This window comes from Oculina patagonica, chromosome 4 (genome assembly GCF_052425735.1).
Source record: "Oculina patagonica isolate OP01 chromosome 4, crgOcupat, whole genome shotgun sequence".
Taxonomy (NCBI): domain Eukaryota; kingdom Metazoa; phylum Cnidaria; class Anthozoa; order Scleractinia; family Oculinidae; genus Oculina; species Oculina patagonica.
The window spans coordinates 7,835,108-7,861,110 of record NC_135761.1 but is presented as its reverse complement, the minus strand read 5'-3'; the positions used below and the strand labels follow the sequence as shown (position 1 = coordinate 7,861,110).

The 26,003-nt window shown below is 39.7% G+C and overlaps 1 protein-coding gene across 1 annotated transcript; it reads left to right on the top strand.

The window, feature by feature from the left end:
• Positions 1-1,730: 1,730 nt before the first annotated feature.
• LOC144648115 (uncharacterized) lies at positions 1,731-14,524 on the top strand. The gene is made up of 8 exons (XM_078507749.1): positions 1,731-2,017; positions 2,342-2,635; positions 2,966-3,255; positions 10,468-10,504; positions 11,404-11,721; positions 12,677-12,988; positions 13,374-13,708; positions 14,277-14,524. Exons 1-8 carry the CDS (start codon positions 1,765-1,767, stop codon positions 14,286-14,288), a joined length of 1,851 nt encoding a protein of 616 aa, XP_078363875.1. The 5' UTR covers positions 1,731-1,764; the 3' UTR covers positions 14,289-14,524.
• The last annotated feature ends 11,479 nt before the right edge of the window (positions 14,525-26,003 follow it).

Here is a 26,003-nt window from a genome sequence, read left to right as displayed (position 1 = left end):
CTTCTGTCGCGCGTTCGCTCTTCGATTTCTTCTCCTTCATTAAAAATAATCGCAGGGACTCGAAAGAACTTTTGGTCTGAGTTTTTCCCCTCTTTTAGTAAAACACTATCAGTCAGCCTGAGAGTTGGTTTACGCAAGTTGTACACCAACATGGCGGATAGCAACCGTTGTCAAGCAAACGGTCACGTGACTGCAAACCAAGAATAAGTGACGTAGTAAGATCTTAATAATAATAATAATAATAATAATAATAATAATAATTTATTTATAGCGCATTACTTGAAAAACAAGTAATTATGATCCCTCCGTCCCATGCTCCTTCCCCATCCTGGCAAGTGGCTGATGGAAGATGACCCGTTGTAAGCCAATCAGAATGCGTGACCTTCAATAGCGTTCCTACAAAAAAAAAAAAACTTACCGAAAGCATGAGACGGGCGTCGGCCGTTAGCGGCCTGGGCCCGTCTAATAAAAATACTCAGCCGGTCTCGGCTCAGACTCGGCTCGAAAATGAGGCGTTCGTATAAAAAAGAGAATGTATACTTTTTCTGTTCAGTGTTAGGCACTGAGTACACGTCGCGTGTCTGAAAGTCAGTTCTTTGAGACTTCTATGCTGTCATCTGTTTTATAGTATGCGTAAATATTCTACGAGGCCACCGCGCCTTACACTGACAGTAGGACGAAAATAAATGATGTTCAATCCTTGGAAATATAAAACCTTCTTTTCTTTTCCCACAGACTGATGAAGTGCTTTGTATTATTGCTTTGTGTGTGCTTGCTGCTCGTTAGCGCAGGTATGTATTTTTTTCACTGAATCTGTTGACTGTTGTGTTAATACCATACACTTAATGCCCGGTCCGGAGGAAAACAGTTAGTTTTGTTTTCCCTCGAGTCTCGATGTTTCCCGAGACGAAGCCAGATCAGATCATTCAGCCAGATTTTTCACCCGATGTTTCACGTCACTGAGAATGTTAAAATTGTAAATAATTTCAGAATCATTGGAGTTATTTTTAATCAGGATAACTCGCAATCCTTACTTTTGCCATACTGGTCACCGTTATCACTGTTTGTTGTTTTGATGTCCGGCAACTTCAAAGGAGCAATCAAAATGCAAATAGCTCAGTATTGTGTTTTGTGCACAGTCAAGACCAAAACATGCTAACTAAACAATGAACTTTGTCAAGCTCAGCTATTCACTACGCCGGCCCTTAGCAACCATTCGATAGCTACTGCGCAGTCTCGGTTTCCCGGCACCGCTATGACCACTTTTTGAGTCTTGTAACAAAGGAAAGTGGAGGAGAAAAGGAGAAAGGAGAAAGTGGAATCTTGTTCACTCGATTGCTAGCTCTATCAATTGCATGTAAACGTTTGTTGTTAATTCTACTGACCTGGACACAACGCATGTTCTGCGAGGCACACAGAGGACAAAGATTAGAGGACAATGGCAGTCTCCAGTACCCTGGTTCCTCCTGGTACCAGAGGTAAAGAGCTTGCACTAAAGCTGGAAACAACCCAAGGAAAAGTCTCTGTTTTGTACAGGGTGGTACGAAAAGAAGTTATTCTGGCCGGTAAAAGCTTATTTTTAGTAAGGATTGTAGATAGTATGTAGTATTTTAAAGCTGATGTTTCAACTGTAATAAAATAAAGATTACCTACCTACCTAAACGCAAAGTGAGCATCACTATTACGTTCTTTATTTCAGTTTCTCCTTGCTCTGTTAAGTATACATCAGTTGGATGTTTCATCGACCCCTCTTGGTATCGTCCCATGCCAAGTCTAGAGGGGCAAGATCATCGCCTGGATGGCAACTACAAACTAAGAGAAAACGCGATTGAGAAATGTGCACTGGTTTCCAAGGAACTTGGTTATAAAGTGTTTGCTGTTCAAGATGGCGGCAAGTGCTTAAGCAGCTCTACTGCCCACAAAACCTTTCACATGAGCGGCAGAATAACGAAGTGCAAAAGCAATGGACTGGGAGGGTCTGGAGTCAATCACATATACGCTATCGGAGAAATGAAAGGTGTGACTCGACACGCGTTTTTCTGTTTTAAAGCATTAAACATGTAATAAAAATACATTTTAATTTGTGGCCTTGGCAGCGAAAAAGGAATTGCCGAACAAATTTTAAAAACTTATTGAATACAGTTTCGGTCCGGTTTTTTTAGAAATCGACGACTTTCGGTTAAGGGTACATCCTGTTGTAACAATTTTTCGTGATAATAGAATTCATTGTTACGACTGAATCTACATGATGCTCTCTGCTTTTAAAAGATTATTATAACCCATCTGGTAATTCACCTGCATTCTTGTTGCTTGTGTTGTAGATCTCTATTCCACGATTGAGTATACGATTCAATTGGATGCTACAAACATAACCCCAAGATGACTGTTCTGGAAGGAAAAGACCCGGATGTTCTTGACGGCAATTACACACTTAGAACGGATGCAATTAACAAGTGCGCACTGGCAGCAATGAAGAGACGATATGAGGTGTTTGCTGTTCACGATGGCGGCTTATGTCTTGTCGACTATACTGCAAGCCCAACGTTCAACAAATTTGGAATCTCAGAGGATTGTAAAAGCGATGGAAAAGGAGGATCAGGGGCCAGTCATGTTTATGTTATTGGAGGGATTCAAGGTAGGGTGGCATGCATAGTACATTAGGAAAAGTATGTATGACTATATCAGGACAGAGTCTGGAATTGCCTGGGAAGAACCCAGCGGCAGGGACGGAAGTTAACTCTCTTAAAACTAACTTAAATTTATTTTCCAAACACGCAAGGATAAAAAGGGTTTCACGCTTAATTATTAATTATTATTTATGTTTGTACACTCTGAAGAAGGGCAAAGGGAACACGAAAGGCCTTTTAAAAGTAGTCTTCCTTTATTCTAACTATTATGCATCAATTACATTCTGAACAGTTTAATCACGCCCATAATCCAATGTTCAATATTTGTTGCATTACAGTGATAACATCTACAACTGAATATGGCATACAACTGGGATGTTACAAAGATCTACCAGTACGAGCCATGGAAAGTCTTGAAGGAAAAGACCACCTTCTTGACGGCGACTACAAATCAAGAAAAGATGCAATCCTTAAATGTATACTGGTTGGAAAAGGTCGTGGATATGCAGTTGTTGGCATTCAAGATGGTGGTATGTGCGTTGGTAGTGCCACGCTGAGAGGTTTTAACAAATACGGCATCTCCCGTGTCTGCAAGAGTGATGGAAAAGGAGGACCGTGGGCCAATGAAGTGCATTAATTTTCATCGATACAAGGTGAATTCAATAAAGAATAATTAAAGCATTGCACAATAAAAAAATGCATTAAATGGAGCAAGATGAGAACAGCTAATAACTGCAGGTCAGGCGTCTGCAGCGGATCTCGATCCCGTAACCCGCGGGACTGTGAATCCCGTTTGTCCTGTTCGTGTGTCGGCAACTCGTTAAGGTGGCCCGATCCTATTTATTTACGTGATAGTTGCATTTTTGAATCGCGCTTTTTGGCAGGAAAGATTTCATCGATTTCTTCGAATTTTTGCGTCCTGAATGAAAAATGTTCGAATTTACAGAAAATGGCATCCATTTTTCAGTCGGAATAAAATCTTTTGAGATTTGAACATATTTTCAAGAGCTAGTTTTTACCAAAAATGTCTTTAAATTTAAAACCCGACGATAGATTTCTCCTAAACTTTAGCAAATATGCCTCAGAGCACAAACAACGGGACAGTGCAGCCTGACTATCTGTCATCTGTAAGGATTATGATCCCCAAAACCTTATCAAAAAGAAAGCGAGGAATCAGAAACCTACAGCAAACACTAGAGGCGCAACAAGAAGGACAATCAGTTTTATGACGCATGCAAGGTAAAATAAAATATTTTACATTCATCTTACCTATCACGTATTCGTTCATTTATTTTCGAAAAAATCTCAGCTTGGCAAAAAAGAACATCTAGCTACGAAAACCCCTTACCAGTTTTAATCACAGTGGGCTCCCATTCTGAGGAGAAATAAAGCCGCCAAGAACAGTACCTCTAACTATCCGCTTTTCGACTGCATCGAGAACCCTTGTGCTCAATAATATATTCAAGATAGCTGACTTTGTTTTCGAATTCCTCACGGGCAGTTAGCCACTTGGGCATAGCGAGTGTTTCGAACAATGTGCCGTTCGAAGTGATGAGACATAAGTTGTAACGCACCACAGCTTTACGGGAAACGGTGACTTTAATTTTTAAACTGGATCGTGATTGTCTTCGTACGCAATTCACAATATAATGTAGTCAAACTATAAATAAGAACAAAAATATAACTTAATCCTAACCTCAGTATAATATATCCTAACAGTATAACGTTGTTGTAATAATGTAATACACTATAGCTACTTACAATTCTATTTGCCACTCCCGTTAACGAACTTTTACTCTTGTACTTGATCTACCGGTTAACTCAATGTTTGTCTCTGGGGACTCGGCCCATTACTCTCTCTTATACTGAATTATAATAATTTCACATATGTGCAAAACACTCCCTCCCCAGTGCGGAAATCCTATTACATTCATGTGATTGAATTGAGCAACGATCTGTACGTCACGTGTCATTCGATTGTACTTATGTTTCATTCTCTAATTCCTCTTTTGTAGCAATTAAACAAAGTTTATGGATCGGTCGATCGTAAATGATGCCTTCGAGTCTTCCATATGCGCGTAACAATCCTTGTTCATCTGGTTTTGACATCAGCTTTTGGTCGACAGTGTCTATTTTGATTGTTTCTGAACACCATTTGAACATCTGTAGTTCGGTTTGTTTCAATTCTTCTGGTAAAATTGGGCTCGTGTCGTTTTTTTGCGTCTAATGCTTGCGTGCGCTTTGCGCATGCGCATTAGACTCTTTGTTATATGAAAAAAGCTGTTAGCAATCCCAAGGGAATGGTTCGGGATCGATAATCGTTCGCTGTAATGTAGAAAACAATGATCAGCTGCAAGAACGGACTCCGTACGGACACGCACGATTAGTTTCAATTAAAAACAGCCAATCAGCGACACGTGTTCCCACGCATAATTAAAAGTTCTTTCTCAAGTCACGATTATTCAACACTTGAACAGGACGAAATAATTTTCCAGTTAAGACATTTGTAAGCTTTTTGTGAAAATAAATCTTCGTTTTCAGTTCAGTTAAGCACTTGTGTTTTCGTCTTGCTTAAAAAGCAAGACGTCTTTGAGAAAAAAATATTTCGACGGCGACTCGCGTTTATTTACACAATGCGACCAAATATTTATTTTGTTTTAAAAAATAGAAAACTTTACCTCGGTTTTTGTATTTAAGTCATTCGAATTTTGACCAATTTTTTCTTTACAGTGCAAACAAAAACCTTCAAAAATAAAAGATGTACATGGATAAATGTAAATCAAGTTACGCGACTAAATCAAAATGCGTTTGTTTGGCCGCTTTGCAGTATTACACTGTCCCGGCCTTTGCCATACACTGAAATCGAATTTCATGCTTTTACGACTCTCAGAGATCTTAAGTTCTTCTTACAGCTAGAAAAATCATAAAATGGTTACATTGATATGGAAGTGATGATTCGCGAAATTTGTACATCATGATAAACAGTCTTCGCTCCTGTGTATGGTAGCTCGATAATAATTGCCTAGTTTCCAGCGTTCAAAAGGTCATCATTATATTGACGTGAGCATTTACACCCGTTTTTAGGAAAATCTGTCACTAAGTGCTTACAGTACAATGGAGTAACAGTCACTATTTCAAGTGCTTTTATTGCAAAATCTGTTTTAAGAGTCATCATCAAAATGGTGAAAAATCTGAAAGAAAACGATGTGAAGTTCTTCAACCCTTGTTGTAATGAACATGCTTTTTGTAAATCGTCACGCAATCTTGTCCAAATGTTTAATCGTTTCTGCTTTTACGGACAATACGGAAGAAGTAACATCAACTCCTGTTCATACTTTAAATTTTGTGAAGCATATAACATTTATGACTGTTTCGTTTTCATCCATAATCATCCACGATGCCCCTAGCTTGCTATAAGCATTTTAAATTAAACTCCCGAACACAAACCTCTAACCAATTTTAACCGGCTTACGAAAACCGCGCAATCTGTATCACTATGCCATACGGCATTAGACTCATGTCACCCTTGGTGACCTATTTTTTTTTCTTGTATTGTTAATGAATCTCAGAACATAGGCCAGGGTCTTTCTAGCTTTAGCGAACGTTGAATAGGTCTTCATTAAATGTTGCAAGATAGGGTTGTCTTTCGGTTGTCTGAAGTTTGTTGATTCTTCTGAAGAAACTGGACATGGGGTTGGTTCTTTGCAGTTGGTCGACTTCTCCTTGTTGGACTTCATTTTTTTAAATGATTCTTCGTCGGCTTTCTTTGAATTTTCTTCGAACTTAGGCCACTCTTCTTCGGGGCGCAGCAGAAACGGAGGACCTTCCATCCATGTCTTAATCTCTTCTGGTGGTGCTCCTCTTGTCAAAGTGTCTGCTGGGTTGGCATCTGATCTGTTGTACTTAAATACTTGCGTGTCAAGGGTTTCCTGAATCTCAGCAACTCTCGCCGAGACGAACGGCTTGAATCTCTTTGGGGGCGTTTTAATCCAGGTTAATACGGTTTGTGAATCCATCCAAAATACTGTCTTGGAGTCAGTTATCTCGGCGAATTCCAGTGCTTCTTTGCAAGTGCTGTACAATCCGGTGAGGGTAAGCAGGATAAGGATGAGGATGAACAGCTTGGGAATTTCGACTTGTACGTTCTCGAAACAGTTCTTTCTCTTTCTCTTAAAGGTTTTCTCTGAGGACAACATACGTTGGAGCGCAACATAGGAATTACTCTCCTTTGGGGGTCCATCATCTGTCCATGGCGTTCGTGCTTGGTCTCGCCCATCGATGATTTGTGATGAATCTGCTATCATCTTGATGAATTTGTTTTCTTCTAACTCGTCGTCTCTGCTTGTGCAAAGCTCTGTCGGTTTGACTCCAAGCATGTCTTGAGCAAGGAGTTTTGTCATGTCTTCCAATGCACTGACAGTTCCTACATCAACTGAATTGATCGTAGAGGGTTGACTCTCTCGGTCATCAATTTGACCCATGACGAGCATCCGAAACAATTTCTCTTCGCTATCGGTTCACCAGGACCACCGGAAATTACGTGAATATCAACGAACGCATCTGCAAAATCTGTTCCGATCAACAAGTCAATTGTTCCTCCAGACAAATGCAGTTTATTTGAGATTGCTTCTAAATGCTGGTAGCTATTAACAGTCTTTCTAGACACTGTTTTTGCTGGACCGCACGGCTTGTTTAATGCGTAAACCTGCATGGACTTTTGAATGCTTTCTTCTGAAATTGGCGCAACAGTTATGTTAACAAGCTCTGATTCTTCTGACTTCTTCAGACCACCAGCCAAATTCATGGTTAAATGTGTTTTAGGACCGCTTATGCCAAGTTTCTTCGCAACATCCTTCGAAATGAAACTTGTGTTTGAACCACTATCTAGCATCGCAAGGACTTCAACAAAGTTTCCGTCTTTGTCTTTCACCATCAATTTCTGGACAGGGCAAATGCCAGGAGCGTTCCTCACTCCCTGTACGTTATTGTTACTACCCTCGTGAGTCGCACTCGAGTATGGCACGGCTTCGGGATTTAACTGACTGGTATTTACATCTGGAGGCATACGTTCGTTGTGTAATGAGCGATGATGGCGACGGGTGCACTTGTTGCATGTGGTGCCGTCGGGTTTTTCACAGTGATCAGTATGATGATTTCTTAGGCATTTACGACATCGGCTGTTTTGTTTGACAATTTCCCATCTTTGGTCTACAGATGATTTTTGGAACACTGGACACGCAGAAAGTAAATGCTTCGTTTCGCATCCGACTGGGCAGATTTCATCATCGAGAACTTCTCTGTCTGTCGCATGACTGGCCGAACTTCGTTGATTTTGAGTGCGGTGCTCATAATTTCCTGCATCGTTGCGGGTGTCCCAATGGACGCGGGATCGCAAACTTGCTTCTTCGTTTAACCAATCTAATAAGTTCGAAACGTTCTCTTCCTTTTTCAGGCGTTTCATTTCTCTGCCGAATTCGATGTTGTCTTTGGCATCCAATTTCGATAGAAGCTGGGACATGACAAAAGGTGCCTCATTAACATTTGTAACCTTGCAACCGTTTTGTTCCATGTTGTTTACGAATCCAAGAATTCTAGCCGCGTAGCGCGAAAGCGATTTCGAGTCGCTCTTAACTGGCTTGAGATTGTTAATTTCCTTTAACAGCATATCCATTAATTTTCTTTGATCTCCAAATTCAGTGTCGAGAATTTTCCATGCTTGGTCGATCGTCTTACACGGCCTAACTTGATCCGACCAAAATGAGTTGTTTGGTAAAGCTTTTCGAAGTCTTTGCAATTGTTCGTCTTTATCCTGTTTGTATTTTTCCATCCAATAATTAAACTCGTTTTTCCAAGTTGCATAATTTTTTCTACTTCCATCCCACGTTGGAACTGATAATTTTTCTAATCCATGACTTGTGGTTTTTTGGGAGCCTAAAACGTCGGCCATTTTCGTAACTGCTGAAGCCATCGCCTCGAGCGTTTCGTTATTTCCAGAGGTCGGCTTCTTTTCGGCGTTGCATTTCTTTTGATATAAGACGAATCGTTCAGTGTACTTTAAATAATCGCTCTTGATTTTATCTCCGACTTGTTTGTTTGAACTTATTTCCTCACCTGACGACTCTCCGGCTTCAATTAATTTGTCGGCTATTGTTGCCTGTTGTTTCTTAACACTTCTGTATTTTGCCGCTATTTCTTTGTGCACGTTTTCTAAAGCATTTAATTCCGATTCCTCATGATAAAGCACGTCGAATTCTTCATAGAGTTCGTCTAATGAGGCATTGTAAAGTCTCTTTTGGAAATGAGCGTTGCGATACTCTCAACTTTTGGAGGCATCTTTGAATAATGATCCACTGTGTAGTTACTCTTCTCAAGTTAGAATTTTTGACTGTTTCGAACAATGTGCCGTTCGAAGTGATGAGACATAAGTTGTAACGCACCACAGCTTTACGGGAAACGGTGACTTTAATTTTTAAACTGGATCGTGATTGTCTTCGTACGCAATTCACAATATAATGTAGTCAAACTATAAATAAGAACAAAAATATAACTTAATCCTAACCTCAGTATAATATATCCTAACAGTATAACGTTGTTGTAATAATGTAATACACTATAGCTACTTACAATTCTATTTGCCACTCCCGTTAACGAACTTTTACTCTTGCACTTGATCTACCGGTTAACTTTTTCCCTTACCGCCGCTAAAGGGCGTATTTAAATGTTCTCTTTGTCTCTGGGGACTCGGCCCATTACTCTCTCTTATACTGAATTATAATAATTTCACATATGTGCAAAACAGCGAGTGTTCAAATATGAAAATTGGTTTTCTTATTAAAATGTTGTTTTAATGTTTCCGGCCCCAAGACTTGTTATCCCCAAGTGGCAAACTGGCCGTAAGGAATGCAAAAACAAAGTCAGCTATCTTGAATATATATCTGGCACAGGGTTTTCATTGCAGTCGAAAAGCGGATGGTGGGAAGTACTCAACTTGGCAGTTTTATTTCTCCCGGCTCAGAATGGGAACCTACTATGACAAAAACTGGTAAGGGTTTTCTTAAATGTTCATTTTTGCTATTCTAAGTTTTTTTCGAAAATAAATTAACGAATACGTGATAGCTGAGATGAATATAAAATATTTAATTTTACCTTGCACGAGTCATAAAATTGTCCTTCTTGTTGCGCTGTCTGTATTTGCTGTAGGTTTCTGATTACTCATTTTCTTTTTGATAAGGTTTTGGGTAGCATAATACCTTCAGATGACCGATAGTTTGGCTGCGTCAGTTGACATGAATGCATAAGCGAAGCATTTTTAAATACAATTTGACAAGCATTTTGTGCAGCGAGTTGCATGGTCAGCTCTTGAAACTATGTTCAAATCTCAAAAGATTTTATTCCGACTGAAAAACGAATGCCATTTTCCGTACATTCGAACATTTTTCATTCAGGACGCAAAAATTCGAAGAAATCAATGAAATCTTTCCTGCCAAAAAGCGCGATTCAAAAATGCAACTATCACGTAAATAAATAGGATCGGGCCACCTTAAGTTAAAAAAAATTACCTTTATTTAGACACGCTGAGGATAATAATAATAATAAAATAATAATAATATAATAGTAATAATTATAATAATAATATTAATATAATAATAATAATAATAATAATAATAATAATAATAATAATAGTTTATTAGAACTCTTTTGCAGTTAAAAAGAAACCAAATTAGCGAGTAACTCTTACATGAGATATGATAAGTATACTATTTACAATTAACAATCTATCAAAAAATTATTACGCATAATATTATTTACGAAAAGTAGCGAAATGTAAAAAAGCTTTCAGCTCTTTTTGTCCTACATGTTATGGCATTATTATACAGGTAAAACCTTGGCGCTTTCTGCCTTGAATTGTACTTAGACTCTATTAGTGTTGGTCTCGGTAAAAGATGGTGAATAGGACGTTCATTTTGTTGGGATAAAAGCTATAAGCTTTTGGGGCCGTGTATTCCCGATCGAATTGGAACTTGGAAGTGTTGGTTTTCGTGGATAGAGAAAAATCGGAGAACCCGGAGAAAAACGATTGGAGCAAGGACTAGAACCAACAACAAACTCAAACCATATGTGACGCCGAGTCCGGGAGTCAACACAGGCCACATTGCATTGGTTTGAGCATTCTCGTCCCCATAGCCCTTTCGTTTCTTTTAGCCGGCTGGGCCTTGGAACGAGAAAACAAAGGGATCTGGAGATATAGGATTTTTGAATTAATTCGAATTTTTTTGATTGGCTGTTTGGAAAAAAGAATTCCCAAAACGGAAGTAAAAACGTAACGACTCTCTCATTCATTCTTTTGAAACATCATGACTGCATACATGAAGACCGGAAGTCCTAGAATCTTAGGACTGGAAATCCTGTGTCTTCAGAGCCCTTAGTATTCTCGTGCCAACGCCCAGCCGGCTTAGATAAACGAAAGGGCCATGGGGACGAGAATGTGGTGGGAGGCAAGCGCTCTCACCAGTGCACCATCCCTGCTCCTCCCGCTGATGACAATAAATCATTGTATTTTTAAGGCTACAATTATGCTTATACAAAATAAAATTCTGCGTAGTTATAAGAAACATTTCTATAACATAAGCACTGTACCTTGACTAAGCGGTTCCCTTCATGCAGGATCGTTGTAATATTGCACTGAGGTTTATATTATAATTTGTTTAAGAATGTGAATTTCTACAATCCAATCTCTACCGCAGACGTAATATTACATGTACAATCTTCTCTTTAGATTCTTTCAACTATGTTAAGTACGAATCACTTGGCTGTTACAGAGACAAACCTGTAAGATCCATTTCGTCTATGGAAGGAAGAGACATTCTCCTCAAAGACAGCTATTCACAGAGAAATGATTCTATTCAAAAGTGCGCAGTGGCAGCTAAACTGCGGGGATATAAAACGTTTGCAATTCAAGATGGCGGCATGTGTGTTGGTGGTCCCAGGGCACAGGAAACGTTTGGCAAGTACGGTAAATCACATGATTGTAAGAATGACGGAAAAGGAGGACCGTGGGCTAACCAGGTTTACAAGCTCACAGGAACTATGGAAGGTACGGTAATACTGATATTGTAGACTGTCAGTGAGAATTACGGTAAAAGTCATTAGAGCAGAACAGATTCTAATTATTGTTTCTTGGAATTTTGTGTTTAAGTTCCTTGGGCTCCTTCCATATTAATTCCTCTTTATTGATTCGTTTTCGTCGATGCGTTTTTTTTGTTGTTGTTGTTTGTTGTTGTTTTTTGCAGCGTTTACGTCTGTCCACACTTACACCGTTTTCGTTGATGCGTTTTTGCCTATCTTCCACACAAAACGCTAATCGTTTTCATCCGAAATTCATACATTTCAAAACGCTGTCCAGAGAGGAGGCATTTGAAAACAGAGCCCTATCATATCAGTGTGGGCGGCAAAAATGGAGAGGATTTCAAAAACGCTCCATTTTCGATCGTATCGATCTGGCGTAAACATATTAAAGCACATTAGTGTGGCCGGGCCTTAGATGACCCAGTAAAAGTTCCCCTTTGTAATAATAATTACATTTGTATCAAATTTTAGTGATATTAAAGAATCATAAAACATTTTTTAAAATTATGTAACAAATGGTAAACGTCACAGCGTGCACTATTGAGTTACAGTTTATGTTTAGCCTTTCAAATTCACAGGAAAATCGAGAAAACATGTAAAAATTCGTGAAGTAGTGGCACTTTCTTGTGCCATGTCGCATCAGATCAGCGCGCGCGCTCAGGTTGAAGGCATATGTCAGCGTGCACTCATGGGCAAATAGTAGACGCTAAATTAACCAATCAGAACGCGCGCTTTACTTTAGTTGTGCTATAAAATTTATTTGAAGTCAAAGACCTCCCCTCCTCCCTACACCATGTAACACGTAACATGTAACGCGACAAACGAAGCTAGGGCGAAGTGAAATAGAAAAATTTACCGGTGAGAAAATAAAGAGAGGTGAAAATAAAAATGCTAACCAATTATTATTAATTTTTTGTTTGCAGACATCCTTTCGTCTGTTTATTACTCAAAGCTTGGATGTTTCAATGACACACAAGCTCGTGCCATCCCTAGCCTAGAAGGGCAGGACCCTGTGCTAGATGGTAACTACACTCAAAGACAAGATGTTACCAGGAAGTGTGCACTCGCGGCCAAGAGGAGAGGACATCAAGTGTTTGCTGTTATGGCTGACGGGCAGTGCGCCAGTGGTCTCCGTACTGACAAGAACTTTGTTAAGTTTGGTTATAGCAAGACTGAGTGTTCAACAATGGCAGTTAGCAACGACGTGTATATTCATGGCTTTTACAACATAGATGGTACGATTGATGAAGATTTATGCTTTAATTTAATTAATCTTGAAGAATCATGTAAACCCATCAAATCCCACCAAGCAACTCATCAGCCAAATTAAATCAATTCAAAATAAAATGTAAAAGCTGATCCATGCAAGACTTTTCCATTTTGAACTGTAATATTTGTACTACGAGGTTTTCCTGGCTTAATGGAGCTGCACAGTAGGCTTCTTAAAAGTAAATTAGTCCATAGTCTCAATCACAGCTGTTTATCTCATAACTTATTGCCATTATACAAAAATGTTTAATGCAAAAATTTCAACCACAGTTCGTAATTACAGTTAATGAGTAGCGGGGATTAAGATAGGACACGTTTAAATTTATAGTAGAATTGTTTTCTGTCTTACAGGATTACTTCCATTTATGGCTTACGAGTCTGTTGGATGCTACAAAGACTCAAATGAACGAGCTATCGAAAGCGTGGATGGGATATATCAGTACGATTTTCCTGATCCATACCTTCTATACCATGATTACAAAACAAGAAACCAAGCAATCCAGAAATGCGCTTTATTTGCAAAACTCCAAGGATACAAAATGTTTGCAGTTCAAGATGGCGGTCAGTGTCTTACCAGTCCCACCGCTCATAAAACGTACAACAAATACAGTGAATCACAAGACTGTAAAAGCGATGGCAAAGGAGGACCGTGGGCCAATCAAGTTTATCGTTTGCGAGAGCAGAAGGTAAAGGCATTTTTTTTGTTAAAGGGACACTGTCACCAGTTTCACTTTAAAAAAAGAGCCTGAAGACATATATGGAAACTACAAATTGTGGTCCAATCTTGTAAAGAATCACCATGCAATTGTACTGAAGCGATAAAAAAGTGATATTATTGTGATGCCATCAGGAACTTTAGATCTCAATTTGAAAAAGTCAGGCTGGTTTTTCAAGTTTTGTCCTTGTGGACTGGAAACACACCTAAAAATTATTATGGCTCCCTGCTTCCTTCAACACTAATTTTCTTTATATCTCCATCTCGATGTACTAGGTGCATTTCATGTACGAGAAGATCTATTCGCCAATTTTAGTACTTTTTGCCGAAAAGCATTAAAATCTCCGTGACAGTGTCTCTTTAAGCAGCATAGTCAGATAAAGCAGGTATGACCGTGCGCTGCAGGAAAACAATACGTAAAGTGCGACTGCGTTTAATTCATGTTCAGTTTTATGTCGCGTTATTACAAAATACTTAATTTAACAAACATAAGCGGTTAACTTCACATAATAACGTATTTTATTTGTTTCTTTTCTCAGAATGAAGTATAGCGTCAAGTGCTGACCGGACCAATATCCCTTGACTGGAGTACGGCTGAAACACGATTAAATTAGCTCAGTTTATAAACAAATGTTCAGAAAAGTTTCTAAGAGCAATATAATTTCACAATGATTACGCCTAGTGGCCAAAGTAGCATTTTACTTTAAAGGAATTCTTCAATGGCTCTTTTGTGATTTAAGGAAGACTTAATAAAACGCTGGCCGGAATATTATGCAAAACAGAAAAATCCACTATTTGTTGTCCATATGTGTCGAGACCTAAAGCCCGGGGTGATCCTTTGTGAAAGGGCGGAGTCGCTCCTCCTCTCGTTAAGGGGTGTAAATGGCAGATTTTGGTCTCACTTTGGGTGTTTAGGACAGGACGCCAATATTTGTTTCCTGTTTTTGTCCATCAAGGTATTTTTTAGCGCTGCATGCAATGGAATCAAAAGAAACGCCATCATAGTGTGTTGATGGTTTAGATCGATTTTGCATGTCACTCACACAAAATCTTTAAAAATTTCTTCACAGATGAAAAAATTTGAAGGCTATAACTGTATCGTTCTGAAAATTACTGTACCTCTTGTTTCTCGTTTAAGAATAGTTCTTTTGTCAAATGCAGCTTTAGCCACGCCTAGATTGTGTCCCCCCTTACCGGTTTCACTTAAATTTTCCGACGAGCACCCCCGCCCCTTTAACATTGGATTCCCCCCCCCCCTGGAGATTAAAAAACCGTCCGAAACGCTGCGCAGTATTGAAATTGCTTTCTGGCAATAAGTATGATTTCATGGACACCCAAACTCCCTTGATAACCTTTTCGTCGGAGTAAGCGTTTGTGTTGAAAAGGATTTCTTCACTTCTAGAGCCTTTATATCTCCGCGGCCGTTCAACATGCAACTCTTCATCTCCCGAAGAGTGTAATGTGACGTAACCCAAAGAAACGACCCAGGGAGCGTTACGTGAGTGAATACGCTCTATTGGAAATTCGTGAGTCTGAATGGGTGTCCCATTCTGTTATCTGTTAGCGGATAGAACACGATTGCGCGCGTTGCTCTTAATTAAAAGGGAAGATTATTGTTGATTTTTAGCTATAGAATACATATTAAACGTAAATTTTGGACAGCAATGCTTTCGGAGTGTCTCCTAAAACAATTTGACTACCCGCCTCCATTATCTATAAGCAATAATTAACTCGGCTGCGCCTCGTTTACTACAGTATGAGGCCCAGTTCTCTGCTGGGTCCTATTCCCGGCCACTTGATGTTCAACGCGTTTACTCGCTCATAGAAAACTTGCAGTTGCTATTTATAATTTATACTAGTGGTAACCACAGGTTAGAAAGTGCGGGCCTCGATGCAGTTAAGAGAAGATACTGGGAGGGAATTGTTTCAGACAGTGTCGATAAATCACTGGACAAAAGAAAATTATTGCGAGTCAGGTCGAGTAACGCGTCACGCTTAAGTCACGAATGCTTTTTATCGTTTCCTATTGCCGCGAACCAATCAGAGTTGTTTTTTTGATTGACAGTTTTGCGAAGTGTAGTCGAGCACGCGGTGTGAATTGAGATGTGATTTTCCTCCGTCGGCAAACTCGCTTTGTTGTCAGTGTTATAAGGAATTTCTCGAGAATAACCGTTGTTGGAATCATTCGCTTTGCCGTAGTTTATCTGTGATACAATCACAGCAGATCTTCTCAAAAGCAACACCTATAAAACAACGTCTGCAAAACGTAATGTCTGCAAGACAGAAGCCTCGATCTAATGTGACAAACTGTTGATTTTTTCGCATTCTTATCGCTCTTGGAGACAAGATTTTTCTCTTCCGGTGTTACGACAAACTGTCGTGATTGACACATTTTTTGCATTCCGATCGTTCTTAGTGGAAGAACAAAATTTTCAACTTCCGGTTCGCAGATAGCCTTTATAAACGTGACGCGCACGCGTAATACGCAATCCGCTGGTCACTGTCAAGATTAGGGTTGCGGGCCTCTCTTGGGCCCGCAAAAATCAGATTCATTCTCTTCTCAAGGTATATGGCGCAGTATACCATCAATACCTTATACCAGGGGCTAAGAATTAAAATGGAACGACCCCTAAACCGTGAATTGCTTCTAATTGTTCATTCCCTGATGAAGCCAGGCCGGGTCTGACGAAATATTGGAAGAAAAATATACAAGTTCAATCCGCCTACCGTACGGTTAGCCTGAATTTCAGACATCCCTCTGTGCTCGCCTGCTTGCCAGAAGTGACGTCTGAACACATTTGAGCCTAATGCCGTCCGGTGACGTCACTACCCGAAAACCGGGTAGTGATTTTGATTGGTTGATTTAAAAATTATTTGCATAATTATGTGAAATTATGACTGAATTTTACCGCGCGAGGATTGTAATTTGAAAACGTTTGGAAAGAGTTCACCTTCCCAGAAATGAATTTATTAGTCATTCACCTTGAGTTTATTACTTTATTAGTTTACCTACGGATGAAGAATAGTAATGGAAATCGGTAGGTTTTAAGTTGGCGGCATTCGTCGCTTCGACATGCAGTGTTTTGCCAAATTTATATATGTATTCTTGTTTTGTCAACAAAGCCGCTCGACGCTTATGTCCTGCAGCCTCGATGAGCCAGTGATTTCTGAACTCAGTGCCCACAGTCAAGTAGGATATTTTTGTATTGAATTCCGTTTCTTAATGCCTCATTAACCGTCTGTTTTACTACTTCTCTCATTTAAGTACTCACGAGTGTGTTGTATTTGTTCGCTGCGAAACATATTATATTTTGATCGCTAGATAAGCTTAAAGCAAATCAGTTCAGATTAAATCGGTTCCGTAAAAGAATATAGCCTGTAGTCGATTAAAATCTCATTCATTTGTCTCAAGTTTTCAGTAGTTTACTATTAAAACAATTTTATACCCTGTAATCCTTTATTGAAGCGATTTTTCTTTCACAATTTCACGGCCTCGACAGAAACTTTTCCGCATGAATTAAAACCAAAGTGTAGTGACGTCACCGGACGGCATTATTATCAAAAGTGTTCAGACGTCACTTCTGGCAAGCAGGCGAGCACAGAAGGATGTCTGAAATTCAGGCTACCGTACGGTCAGCCTTTCTGTTTTTGTTTTTGTTTTGTTTTTTTGTTCGTATTTTTACAATTTGCTGATCAGATCCACCAGGATCCGGTTTTTGTATTGTCCGTTCGCCTTTTCTTAAGTTAAGAATTGCTTCTGATTAACAAATACCCTTCAGCGAGTTTCAGAACTGAAGGGTCATTCAAAGAAATTTAAACTGTTTCTTTTCTGTTTTTGGTAGATGGCCAATTTCTCGGGCCAATTTTTGGTATAGTCCACTTTAGAATTGATTTAGATGTGTAACGATACATCGAAGTATCGATGTATTGCGATTGCAAACGTTTCGATAGCTAACACATCGATTGCAAGCACGATTATATCGATAATGGCGATATGATAATTTACATGCACGTTTTGTGTGCTTATGCGTTACTTTCTACCCTTTTTAAAAGCTAAAGATGTAAGAAATTATCCGTGATAACACCGACAATTTCTTATCAGAGCCTGAGAAAATGAATTTCAAAGTTCACAAGCTATAGGTAAAATCTCACGTGTACTGACTATTTTGTAAAATCGTCTTTAAGTGATTCTGAAGTCAGTGGAATTTCGAAATTTATTTTCGATGTTTGGTGTTGTTAGAAATGATTTTTTTTTGATACTGTTATATTTGAAACAGTTACACAGAAGTTTGCAGTAAGATGTAAATAATTTTGTTGCATAATTTTTTTTCCAATTAACCATTCAGCCAGGAAGTGTGTTCCGCCCTTTACTTTATGAAATAAACAATCCTTATTTAATTACCAAATTACCCCAGCTAAACATAACGTTTCCGGATGTGTTCGTTAGTCACAGATTTCAAAGTGGTGCGCGTATTACCTAATTCTTCTCTCTAACTTACCGCGGTGATTTTCCGCAAAAAAAAAAGAATCAAAAGAAGAACAGAGCCGGCTGCGACCTTTCGATTCGTTTCGATGCAAACATTTACGCAAGGCTATAGATTAAGATAAACTGAAGAGGAAAAAGCAATTTTGTCTATTTTCAGCGATTTTGTTCAAAAAGGGTGATAAATGACGGGCTATGGAAAGTGAAACACTACTTAAACAATCTATCTTATCTGACATCACCTTTGTTATCGCGACAGCCCAAAATAGCAAGACAGAAATCCAAACTCCAGACAGGATGTGCATTGAGGTGTTTGATAAGATTTGATAGCCTTTTTAACCCTCTTAATAAGCGGTTAATTGCATTCAAAAGTATCTATTTCTCTTGCTATTACTATACCAAGATTCAATTAACTCAGAGTAGCAATTTGTACGTGTGACCAGTTATTTCCCGTGTACGTGGCCGGGAAAGATTGAATTCCCCGTCATACGTGAGGTTATTTCTTATTTCTATGCGAATTCGATTCGCTCTTTAATTCCGCCTGAACAATGCTCAACAGCGGGAAAGCTTACCGGCTGCGATGCCACTAAAATAGTTGCCGTTACTGTAGGACAGACAGAACTACGAAAAGTAAAACTGGACTTTAAAACATATATATGGCAAACTGGTTCGCGATAAAAAGCAGCATTCCGATTGGTTTATAGACTTTCTAAAAGTCGTTCGCTTCTCGTTTGCGGTTTGGTGGTAGTAGACCTCGGTGCGAGCTCTCGCGCTTCGCGCTCTGTTAGCTCGACTTGTAGGCAAGTCTAATTGGTTTAATGTGTGGTCAGAATGTTCTCTGATACGGGACCTATAAGATGGGTTGCTTACAGATTAGTTTCCCGAATTCCATTTTTGAAACATCAGTTGAACATAGGAAAACACAGTTTTCTCAGTATTAATAATTAAAAGACTCTTCCCTTCACGTCTCGAGAAAGTGGCCAGCTAAAAATTGCGAGCCATATCACCCTTAATTTTAAAGCGCACGTTTGCGAGAATAGATGCATTAATTTATCAAAAAACTTTTAAAAGAGCGATTATAACAAAAATTTTATTGAACTACCTTGTTCGGTACGTACTGAGGAGATACTGACCTTTTCTACGGGTTCATGGACCTCGCCTTTGGCAGAGTCCATAAATAAACATGCAAATAAAAAAAGAACTCGACCAATGTTTTCCCAATGTGGATCGGACCTCACGCGAGTTTCACAACTTCTACTTATTTTTCTTCAATCGCGGGAAAAAATCGCGAGAGGACTGGACGCCAGTGTAAAACGGGAGGTGCGAGGGCTCGCGCTCGCTCCGCTCGCTGTTTCTATCACATTCTCTTGTGTTGAAAAATAGAGAGGCTGATGAACAGTCTACATTCATCACCGATATACTATTTATATACCCACAATTCTACAGTTTGAGAGGTTCCTTAGCTTATTGCATCTATCCAAACCAAATGCATTATGAGCGAAGTTACACTGACTGAAAACAAATCATTCATTCCGAAATATATACTAAAGATTATTTTTTTCAGCCATCTGATTCAAATGAAGACAGGATCAAGACGACTATCCGTCTAAAACGCTTTATTATACATTAGAATTACTTTGAAACATGTGATTGGTCGAGAGCATTCAGTTAATATACAGTAGCATGTGAACTCGACATGATAACCCAATATCTGCAGCAGATATTCCCGGGAGATATTGGGTTATCATGTCGAGTTCAAAGTCCGCCTAGTTTCCAAGCCCCTCGTCTGTGTAGTGCTGTCAAACTTTTGAAAATATGGCTGAGCGATTCGCCTCCGTTTTCGAAAAGGAATTGAAAGTTTTTATTGGTTTTTGAAGAGAAATTGAAAGTTTTTTAATGGTTTTTGCACTTTTTTTTATTAAACCTATCCATGTGTGCACATTTTGAATTAAAGCTATTTTGCATCAGATAAAAGTCTTCGTTTGCAAATTGTTTGAAAACGTATAATAAAACAACTATTGAATTCGGTTTTCACATGATATCGTGAATTATCAAAACCTCGTGTCTGTGTTATCTGCCTCAGCTTTCCGCTTCGACAGATAACACAGACCTCGGTTTTGATAATTCACGATATCATGCTCAACCTTTTCCAATAATTGCTTATTATCCGCCTAGAAACTGGCAAATGCGCTTCTTAGACGATTTAATGAACGTAATCCGTCGGTACTTGATCCGTGTACGTGTGCTGGTAACCGACTGGGTTATTATGAATTGCAAGATAATCGGGGTTATGGTTACAACAGAAGTATGTTATTAATATGTAGCAACAAACCGTTTGTGTTCGAGCTTGTCAGTGCCCTTTACGAAGGTTAATCAGAGATTTATTTTAATTTAACCGACGCCGGTGAAAACATCCGTGCAATTAACCATAGTTAGTAGTCTCCTCTACTAACTATGAATTAACTCGTTGCCCGTTTCCCTCTGTCGGTTTCACCCATGCATAAAATTTGCCCTAACGTCGCAGCGCGATTATGATTTAGCCAATCGTGAAGGTAAAAGTGAAGGAAGCAACGACAATAATTCTGGTACATTTTTAAATTTTTAAAACACGTATTTTTAGAAACAGATCCGTCAGCCGCCGAAAGTTCTTCGCTCACAGAAAATCACTTTCTTTCTTGCGTGAGTGTATTTTACGGACAAAATTGTCCATGGATGTACATGATCTGGCTACTGCCTTTCTCTTTTTCTCATTTTTTCGACGTTTTTGCTTGTTTACAAGCTAAAAACGTAGAATAGGGGTTATGTGAACAACATTTGGAACCACATATTTGTAAACTCTCAAGGGACTTTTTTAATTTCTCAAGGGACTGTTTTAATTTCTCAAGGGATTACTTTCCGCTGTGGGTGATCACTTGCGATCTCGTGAAAAAAAAAGTGACTTGTCACATTTACAAACGTTATATAACAATTTTAAAAGTGACATGTCAGCTTTCTTATCTCAACGCACGTGTGTCTGAAAGGCGATCTATAAAAAGCGTCGCACAAACAATGGATTGCGTAACTAAAACACGAATAAATAATCTAGCACTTAATCGTTTAAAAATTACAAACGTCAAAAATAAACCATACCAAAAAACTCGCTCTTTTCAAAGATATTATTGAAGTTAAAACAAATGCAAGAGATGGGGGCGCGCTTCTTTTAGCTTAGGAGCGGTTAACAATTCGTCATCTGTCTAGGTCGTTAGGGACGAGATTTCGCGTTGACAGCAATGTTGCATGAATCGGCTTTACAACATGCGATCGTATCTACGCAGTTCGAGTGGAATTTCAGTCAAAGACAGCAAAATTCTTTCGTATTTCATCTTCAAATATAATTCGAAAGCATTCACTGAAACATTTACTGTGATATATGGCTTTTGTTTAATCCTGGGTCTTGATATCCGACCCTCGCAGAGCCTAGACAAAACGCAGCTTGAGTGTAACGATTTGTTTACGCTGCAATTATATGCGCAATGTTTTCTCCGACAGTAGTCGGAAATATCCGTATTTTTTTCGTGCTTTTTCGTGGAGCAATCGTAACGATACGGCCTTGAACACATTGAACAGCGGTCTACCTATAACAATTCAAATATGGCGTCGTAAAAACAAAGCGTGGAACGCATATTTTGCTGTTTCATTTGCTAATTTCGCTGCCGTAATCGACTGCCTCGAAAGGTCCTTGCAATTTTAAAATATAGAATTGTCAGATCTCGCTGAAATTTGCACTGTTTATTTGTGTAATGTTAAGGAATATGTGTATAAATACCCGGCGCGGACGAGCCATTTTTGACAAAATTATATGGCTGCATTTCCTCCGCGAAGATAGGAAATTGTTAAACTAAACTACAAAGAAACTGTAATGATAAGTTCGAAGAACAATGCACAGGATAAACCTTCGACTCATACTTCATGCAAAAACGTCGATATCTCGAAGAGACTTTGATCTTCTCTTCGGCCCATTCTATTATGGATTCGTCATAATAGAATAGTCGTCATAATAGTCGCACCCGTCGCACCCCCCCCCCCCCCTCCCTACGGGCCCTAAAGTGACCTGGCAAAAACAGTTCAGAATTGTTGGAGCGTGGCCACACAATCGAAACAGCCAGACAAAAGGCAGAGCTAGGACCGGCAAAAGTGGAGAACCCTGCCGGAAGCCCCATGTGTCACCAGGCACTCTGGGTCCTGAAGCTCGAAGAAGAAGAATCTTGAAGGTCTCTAAAGAGGGACCTGAAGGGGTAAAATGGGAACTTGGATTTGCCTAATTTTTACTGGGAAAATTGGATCTCGGTCACTGGGACTGGGAATTACAAGCAAAACAGTGGGAATGGGACTGAGATTTGGTACGTAGGCTGGGAAATGGGATTTGTGCAAAATATAATTTTGGCTAGGAAATGGGATTTTTATACCCCCACCCTCCCCTTCCCCCCTTCAGGACCGTCTCTGAAAACAGTTAAGGTGATGTTACACGGTACAACTTGCAACAACGACTTTTTGCGCAACAATGTTGTACGGAAAATTGAACTCCGTGTAACATGGTGCCGGAGACGGTTTTTTGGCGCAACTTTTGACTTGGCAACACGTTAGGAGTTTTTGAACCCAAGTCAAAAACTCACAACGCAAGATGACGAATATTGATAGTTGACTCGTGTAACAGGGTCGCCGTCGATTTTTCGCGCAACACCTTCCCTGAATCCTGTTCAACATGGCCTGGACGCGCGCGCGAAATGTTGCGAGTTGGCGTTGCGCTGAAAGTCGTTACATGTAACATACATGTTGCCAAGTACATTTTGTACGATTTTGCGCGAAAAATGGGCTCGTTTAATATACCACGAAAAGTTGACGAAGTGTTGCGCGAAGAATCGTTGTTGCAAGTTGTCACGTGTAACACCACCTTTAAGGAAGATGATCTCTCATTGACCAACACAATACCAATTAAAACAGTCGTGGTAGGAATTGTAGTGTCAGAGGACAGACTAGGGCTGATTGCAAGCCACATGCGAAGAAATTCTTTTGGCTCATCACGCTTCCAGTCTGCGGTGGGAGGCTATCCCCTCTGGGCTTACGCGCAATACAAGAGAGTGCTGTGTTTAGCATTTCCTGGGAAATGCAAACAGAAGGTTTTCTAATCTTATTGGCCAATCAAATTAAGCGAGATTCGCAAGTTTTTCGATCGATAATTGGCGGCATTACTGATACGTCATGCGTGCTTCTTAGCAACGCCTCTAACCGCAAAAACTTCTTGTAAATCAATTCTCGAAAACCGGTCTGCATGCATCTGAAATTACTAATGGGCCAATTTCGATACATGAAAATTCTTACTAACTCCGTGCCTTGGAGGGAATAAAACAAAAGAAATAATTTAATTATTCATCATGGTTCAACCTCGATGCGATATCTTTTTAAAGGGACTGTGTCACGACTGAGTTTAGTTTATTTTTTTAAGTTTTACCAAATACTTGCTAATAATCCTAATGACAAAACTACAGCTTCAAAGATTAATGTGTCTCCCGGGAGTTATAACTTAAAGTTTCAAGCAAACGAGACTAACTTTGAAATTCGCCTGTTGACGATAATGACATTTTTTCAACTGATGAAAGAGCTGGCTACAATCTATGTTTGATTCTGAAGTTTTGTCTTTTTGTTATAGTTTTACCCTGACTAGTGAGTGTGGTTTTATTCTCTCAAGGCGAGGCCCCCGCAAGCGAGAAAACATAATTTCCACGGCACTCAACTGTTGAGGAAGTATTATTGCCCTCAGTAATGTTTTTTTACGTTTGCGCGCGCACGCAACATTACGTTACGGAAGCAAATTTTGAGAAACAAAATACTTTTGATTTTTTTCTAGAAAAAATTTTACTTCCGTAACAAATGCTTCCACGTTTGCGCGCCAGAGAAAACACTATTGGGACTAATGTTCTGCAACAGTGTTTTCTTATTTTCTGGAGCTTTAAAACAAAAATGCTGCGCCTCCGGCCATATTCAGGTCGCGTTTTCTGTCGAGACCACGATTGACGACAGCAGTTTAAACACCGCTGTTGAACGTTGAGCTTTTGAGAGACTTGGCACCTGTTTAAAGGTTTACTTTTGAGTCAAATCACGAAATAAATTCTTCCAAAAAAAATACAGTCGAAGCTCTCGTAAGCGGACACCCTCGGGACGCGAAAAAAGTGTCCGTAACTGGAGCTGGCCGCTTACGAGAATGGTTCTCGTAAGCGGCCACTGGAGGTGTAGGGGATAGATGGCCGCTTACGGGAGCTTGCCCAGCTAACAATAACCGGATTGACTTAGATGACGACAAAACTAACACTGATATATGGTATTGCAATTACTGTTAAATCATTGTGACGAACGGCGATGTAAAGTTGATTGATAAAAACAAGATACAGAGGCTTTTTTAGGGATTTCCTTTGGGGTGTCCGCTTACGGGAGCTTAAAAACAAAGAAAAAAGTCTAACTCGTAATCTGTGAAAGTGTCCGCGGCCGCTTACGGGAATGTCCGCTTACGAGAATGTAGAAATACAGAGTTTGTATGGGAGTTAACGGGGTTTCCAACAAGGCGGCCGTAAGTAGAGCTGTCCGCTTACGAGAGTGTCCGTTAAGAGAGCTTCGACTGTAGAAGATACAAATTACAAATTTTCATAACAAACCCCGAGCTACACACTTTCGCGTGTAGAAACGAAAAGCGCGCGTTTGCGTTGTTCGCGGAAAAAGTTGAAAGTGAGGCCTATCCCTTCAGAGCTATGGAAATATGGACCTATGTGGATGTATAGCTGAGTTCCTCCGGTGAGCGATAAAAGAAGGGAAAAAAACAGACTGAAAAAAATTAGTCGGGGAGACTGACTTTTCGCCAGTTCAAGTAGAAAAAATGTTAATACGACACTGACACCATATACCAAGGCTCCGACTTTGCCTTGGCAAGTTTTCAAGCCTGTATTTGAATCGATATTACCACGCTGTTTCTGCTCGTTCTAGATTAATCCTTGTCAAAACAACTGGTAATTTGAATGCAGTAAGCTCTTTATTAATGTAATTCCAATAAGTTTTATGGTGACAATAACTGAGCACATGACTTTTGCCTTGTAACCACAAGAAGGGACCTTAGGTGATAAGCTTTTATTTGTGTAGCCTGGAAAAACATTTTTTCAAGGTCCCCAGTGACCTGCGATGGGAAAATAATGGTTGCGTCCGATTTTTCCGCCTCTCTTTTATTCTCGATTCAGGAAAAGGAGGATCTGTTCACAGCTGAGGTGGCCAGTCACAATGTTCGGATCAGGAAAGAAGGCGTGACAAGGTTAAAGAGCATTCGCGCGTAGGTTGTCATGTACGACGGAAACGGAAACATATAAGAGCAAGCATAAACACTTAAGGTTAGGACGTGCATATGAACGGGACCTGCTTTTACCGTCCGTCTTAGAGAGGTGTCTGTCTTATAGGGAATTGAGTTACAGTAAAGTGACCGAAAAACGGCAGGGACGGGACGGACACTTGTGAGGTGTCCGTTAAGAGAGAGTTGACTGTACTCCATTTTATTAAGAGCCTCTATACTACACGCAGTTCAAAGCCGTCGGCAAGAATTACCGATAAACAACATCCCGCGTACATGGCACACAAAAAAACTTGACGCATTCGCGATCTAACTTTGTCAATACACCCAGACAGTTAATGTTTTTTAAGACGGTTAAACTTTGTCGCGTGCAACACTAGTAGTTTACGCAGTAAGCGTCATGCAAAAATCGTGTGCAAC